Below are 5,855 nucleotides of genomic sequence, written 5' to 3'. Positions count from 1 at the left end.
AATAAACGAGCATTGCAATGTGGCATAATAGCCTACATCCAAATTCAGTTTTTTTTTATATATATATATATATATATATATATATATATATATATATATATATATTGCAAAACGTTTTTAAACAACAATACACTTTTTAATTTTGCTTATAAGATGGTAAGGATTAATTTAAGACATTTACGTAAGATTATATAAAATCTCTCTTTGAGATCAAGTAATATATTTTAGTGTAAAGGGTGACAAAAGGTATTCATTATTCATGTGACCTGTGACGCGACGAGATTTGACACGCCCCCAGTGATCTGCAGTCACGTGAAGCATTTAAACTGGCGCCATTTTCTGTGCCCGGTCTCATTCTGCCGCAGTCGGCTTCGCGTTCTGCAACCTTCCTGTGTGTTCGAGAAAAACTGTGAGGTAAGGAATACATCTTCTTCTTTTTTCTTCACCAAACGCTCTTTCTATGTTAAAATGAAGTGTTATATCCTGTTGTTGTATTATATTGATGTTTAATTTGTAATTCTGGTTCATTTTGTCGTGTATAAACGATTTTTGCGAATTCCGAATCTTTACAAATATTTTTTTTAAGTGTTTTTTTGTTATTATTGCTGTTTTTGATTATAATGTCTCACATGCGGTATATAAATCGTTTTGGGTCAGTCGGATTAGATGGCTTTCTTTGTTCATGTTGTAGCTCAAAAGCTCTTCGTCGTGACCTAATTACACTGACCTACTTTTTTTAAAGCTAGCGCGTCTAATATTGAATGGTTATCTTCATTTCGGCTTTACAAATGAATTTAGTCGCAAATCTGAAACTATAGAGTTCAAACGGGTTTGAAAAGATTAAGCATTTCTTTGTGGCAAAATGGCTGCAGCACGCTGTGAGGAAGAGGAGGGGATGGGTAGAAAATGGCGCTTCCTTGTTGCGCACTTTGAACACGATGCGTCTGAGCAACTCGACGAATTTGCTTCCATTTTACTTCCGTTCGGGCCTTTTTTTTCTTCGTGTTTTAACTGTTTTTGCGTGGTAATATTGTAAAAAAATATCTATTTTCTGCAGAATATTAATCATGTCTGACGAGGGAAAGCTCTTCATTGGTGGTCTGAGTTATGATACCACGGAACAGTCTTTGGAGGAGGCTTTCTCCAAATATGGAACCATTGCCAAAGGTTTGTTCACTTCAGTTTAATTAGTTTTGTGTTTTTAAAATGCCCTTTACAGCTTTATTCATGATTACGCGCTGCTTTTGTTGTTTTAGTTGATGTCATCAGGGACCGTGAGACCGACCGTTCCAGGGGCTTCGGCTTTGTTACGTTTGAAAATCCAGAGGATGCAAAGGATGCCATGGCTGCAATGAATGGAAAGGTGAGGGGATTGATGCAATTAACGACTAAACCTGAATATTATCCAAATGTTTAGTTTTTCTAAACTTTAATATTTTAATGGTGGCCATTTTGTTGCCTGATGATTTTAGTCTATTTAACATTAAAACTGCAGTTCACCCAAAAATTAAAAATAGTATTACCCTCAAGTTGTGCCAAACCCATTTCTTCTGAACATAAAGCAAATAATTCTGGTAACCAAATAGTTAATGGTAGCCATATACTTGCATAGTTTTTTTTTATACTATGGAAGTCAATGGCTACCCTCAACTGTCTGTGGTTACCAATATTCTTCAAAATATAATTTGTTCAGCAGAAAAGTCATGCAGGTTTGAAACAACTTGGGGATGAGTAAATTATGACAATCTAAATTTTGGGTGACCTATCCCTTAAAGACAAAGTAATAAGTGACATGAAATTCATTAACTGGGCTGGAACCTAAAATGCATTAACCATAAGATGCATCTTTCTTGCAGTCTGTTGATGGCCGCATGATTCGTGTTGATGAAGCCGGCAAATCTGGTGGACGGTCTGGTGGATTCAGAGGCGGTTCTGGAGGTGGCAGAGGATTCTTCAGGGGTGGCAGAGGTAGAGGTTGGTATAATAATTGCATATGTTTGCTACCAGATGGCTACATTTGCATTAGAAGTGGTCTTGACGTCATGTAATTATCATGACAAAGCTAATAGTCGACCATCTTGAGTGTCTTTCTTGCTCGTGTCATGTTGACTTTGTATGCTAATTTTTTTTTTCTTTGTTAAACAGGTGGTGGAGGATACAGTGGAGACAGAAGCTACGGTGGTGACAGGAGCTATGGTGGAGACCGCAGTTACGGCAGTAGTGATAGAGGCTATGGTGGAGGGGAGAGAAGCTATGGTGGAGGTGACCGTTCATACGGTGGTGGTGGCGGAGGAGGATACTCCAACAGGAGTGGAGGGTACTCCAGCGGCGGCAGTGGGTACAGGGATAACAGGTGAGGGATCTCTTACGGTTGGAATGGTTGTGCAGGAGGAACAGTTTTTTTGGTCTTGTAACCGTGAACCCCTTAAATATGGCAAATATTACTTTTGGTTTTAGGAGCCAGGGGGGATATGACCGCTCTGGCGGATCCTACAGAGACAGTTACGACAGCTACGGTACGTATTGCTTGATTGATTTCTAATTTTATTAGTCAACTGCACCAATCTGCACCAGTAGATCTCAGGCCACTGTGTTCTTAGAATAATGTCTAGACCTAAGCAGAAAGAAAACTGCTCAACTTTTGAGATCAGTCAACTTGGTTGCTTTATCATGGAATTGCTGACCACAATCCTAAGTCACTTTTCAGTATTAGCGACTAAAGTCGGTTTGTGCACTTGATCAGAATAGTCAATTCTGATAGTCAATAAGACCTTGTTCGAAAAGAATCATATCATGGTGTCAGTTCACTTTTTGGAAAGGATGTTCACAATGCTCCAGTGCCTTTACACTCTTGCCTACTTCTTGTCCTCAGCTTCACACGAGTAAAAAAAAATCCTGATTCCAAGATCCATCCCTACTACGCTGGCTGTATTTAAAAAGATGCGCTCTTCGAAGACCTTTTTTTATTTTTACTTTTTTCTTTACGTTTTGTGTTCTGGTTCAAATGTTCTATTAAAGACAGACTCCTTTTTTACCGTGTCAAGTATCCGCAGGATGTTCCTCTCATTGAGGAGCTGCCTAAAATCCATGAGCATTCAGTTACTATAAGAATTTCAAGCCTAGTGAGGCTTCCTGTATCTGCCATTTTTTTACCTTGCGATTGTTATAGATGCTCACAGGGGGTTGAAATTGTCTTTGTTTTTCTTTTAGTATGTGTTTAAGAAATTTGTCTCTGAAACCATGCGTGAAAATTGACCTGTCCAACACAGCCTGATAGCTTCTAAGACCAATTTCCTCAAATATCTTTGGACCAATTTCTTAATATCGGCTCACTGAAAGTGCTAGGGGCATTTGCATTTAAACTGAATTTTAAAGCGGCAAGCTTCGCCATCAGAAAATATTCTAATCCGATCCTCCAGTAGAAGCTTGATAAGCTGTGATGTGCTCTTTATGGCTCCTTGCCACCTCCATTTTGTGATGCATTCCTTTAGTGAAGCAAGGCAGGCATGTTGCGTTGGAGTTGTCTCCGGCAAACCTCCTTGATGTTGCTAAAGATTTGTAAATATTCATTATCCAAAGAGTAAACCACTTCAGCGGGTCATTGAGCCTCATGTTAGGACTAATGACCCAAGGTACTTTGCTCTTTGCACAGTCTAAATTTATTTTTAAAAGTATGCTCTACTGTGGACTGAACTTATCCTCTTAAATGTCAAGGTTTTGTTCCTTCTTGGAAAGAAATGTGCTCTGTTTCTGTATATCAACTCCTCAGAATCCTTTTTCTTTTTTGTATTAATCTGGCTTCATGAAGCCCATTAAAAAAATGGTTGGAAACTGCTCTGATTTCTTTTGCCTCCGATATTAATCTCAATGCAAGCCAGATGAATGTTTTGGAATGGCTAGCTGGGAATTTAGCTTCTGGGATCTTAAATGTTCATATAGGAAAATAAAATTTAGTATTTATTCAGCAAACAAATATGAAGATGAAACGTTGCTGTTATGGTATAGCAACCAATGGCTCTGTATAATGCTTCATTGGATCCAAGAGTTCTCTGCTAGCAAATTCGGAAATCAACAATGTCCTTGGAGAATGAAGTGTTGTGCCTTCCGACTCAAGAATCCTGAGATGAAAGCTGCTCTCTTGACTAGGTCATTTGTGGAGATAGGCCTGTAATGTGAGGTAAAAACTTTTGCTCTCCTGTACGCATCCTACAACAGTTCTCATTGTCCATGTTTTCTTCGAATATTGCCTCGACCAGTGATCTATTACGTCTGCAGAATCTAGTCAATCCTGTTCCACATCTCTTCCCCCTTTAAAAGAAAATAACAAGCTGCATGACTCGACTACTTTTTATAGTGCGCTCGTGTTTGGTGGAAAGTACCTCAAGCCGCCCTTCAGATGAGATGTTTTAAGTCCCTGTTCTGATTGCAATTTTTTTTTTTTGTCTGCACCCACTTTAAAGACTCATCTTTTTGTCACCAATGTCAAAACCAGACTTGAAATTTGAGATGTAGCCTTTGCGTCGCCTCATCGTCTTTTGAGTGATTCACTATGGAGTCCCTATAGAAATGCCTGGTCCTTTTTCAACATTAGTTTTGTGTGAATTTCTTGCTTGTTTAATCTAGAAAATGTAAATAGTTTCTTATTTAAACTTTTAAATGCATGGTTCTTACAATTGTTGTCCCATCTACTATATAGTAAAATATGCTTTATTTTCCAGACTGATGCATTGGACGTGTTGCATTTGAGAACTAGCGGAGGAAGCTAACCTTTCAGATGAAATGAATTCATTTTCATGGTAAAAATGAGAGGTATGCAGTTGCTTTTAAAATCCACTTTTGATTTAACTAATTTCAGTAATGTCCTGATGTTCTATTAGAATAGAAATGGGTGTTTGAGTAACATTAATTTGCTAGTTTCTCTCTATTCTTGTCTTAATTTCTGACAATGTTTTTATTTTTTTCTTCCCCAGAGCTCATGGAAAGCTGTTGTGCTGATGAACCCATCTCTCCATAAAGCAAGGAAAGCGTCAAAACACTTGCTAGAGATGAACAATCGATCGTCTAGATTGAAGTTTGTGCTGTATTTTGCTGAAAGTGGTTGTGACAATGGTAACGTCAACCAGTAAGGCTGATTGTTATAAGGTGATGCAGTAGAAAGGTGTTCATTTTAAACTCTTTAATGACCAAGAAGTTAAATAAAGTTTGTTTACACGAATTTGTTCAGTATTTTGCTTTACAAGTTTATTAGCTTAGGTTTTTCCCTTGAGGCTATTTTAGCAGTGATATACACTTTAACCACAAGGTGTCAGTGTTGGCCAACTACAGTAGTGGTTCTCAACAGTTTTGACTCCCAAGGCACCCCATTTCAATCTTATTTTACCAGATAAAGATTTTTGCAAACTGTAATATTACTCAATTTCTCCCAGAAGTATTTTACAGCTTGGGAGGAAACTAAATTATCACATGCCCATGGAGTTTGATTTACATCACTCTTTCAGATCTAGAAGTCACACATTAGGCTACCTTATCCAGGTTTGATGACCAATAAAAGTTTGGTAATGTCTTAAAATAACTTATTTTTGTTTATAATGCTTGTGTTTAGAGATGGAACAATAGGAAATGTCATGATTATAGTGACAAATTATCATGGTTATCAATATAGTATTATGTTCTGGAAATGTTCAAAAAGTACCTATATACAAAACTGAAATCATTTCACCAAGTTTTTATTGAAAAACGACAAAATTAGCACTTTGTTTGAATAAGCATTATATTGACAATAGCTGTATTTTAAATTAATTGCAGCATAACGTTATCTACCAACATTATCAAATAAAGTTTTGACTATATAGCTT

General features: G+C 37.4%; 1 protein-coding gene across 5 annotated transcripts; it reads left to right on the top strand.

Moving 5' to 3' along the window:
* Window positions 1–271: 271 nt before the first annotated feature.
* Window positions 272–5,215, top strand: cirbpb (cold inducible RNA binding protein b). 5 transcript variants are annotated; one of them, XR_014198367.1, is made up of 8 exons: window positions 272–414; window positions 1,058–1,167; window positions 1,257–1,363; window positions 1,857–1,974; window positions 2,146–2,353; window positions 2,458–2,516; window positions 4,719–4,809; window positions 4,971–5,215. XR_014198367.1 is itself a non-coding variant. In XM_082139952.1 (7 exons), exons 2-7 carry the CDS (start codon window positions 1,068–1,070, stop codon window positions 2,884–2,886), a joined length of 600 nt encoding a protein of 199 aa, XP_081996078.1. In that variant the 5' UTR covers window positions 272–414; window positions 1,058–1,067; the 3' UTR covers window positions 2,887–3,831. The 5 variants fall into 5 exon arrangements, 2 of the variants coding, with proteins under 2 accessions (XP_081996078.1, XP_081996077.1); XR_014198368.1 differs by having other exon boundaries at window positions 2,146–2,355; window positions 2,453–2,516; XR_014198369.1 differs by lacking the exons at window positions 4,719–4,809; window positions 4,971–5,215 and adding an exon at window positions 2,873–3,831 and having other exon boundaries at window positions 2,146–2,355; window positions 2,453–2,516.
* The last annotated feature ends 640 nt before the right edge of the window (window positions 5,216–5,855 follow it).

This window comes from Leuciscus leuciscus (assembly GCF_965113295.1).
Source record: "Leuciscus leuciscus genome assembly, chromosome: 15".
Taxonomy (NCBI): Eukaryota; Metazoa; Chordata; class Actinopteri; order Cypriniformes; family Leuciscidae; genus Leuciscus; species Leuciscus leuciscus.
Note: the sequence above shows the minus strand (reverse complement) of the source record. Positions and strands in the feature narration are given on the sequence as shown.

Coding starts and splice junctions, on each gene's coding strand:
- cirbpb (XM_082139951.1), top strand. CDS start 1,068: ATGTCTGACGAGGGAAAGCTCTTCATTGGTGGTCTGAGTTATGATACC. Junction 1,168..1,256: donor ATATGGAACCATTGCCAAAG/GTTTGTTCACTT, acceptor TTGTTGTTTTAG/TTGATGTCATCAGGGACCGT. Junction 2,354..2,457: donor AGTGGGTACAGGGATAACAG/GTGAGGGATCTC, acceptor TTTTGGTTTTAG/GAGCCAGGGGGGATATGACC.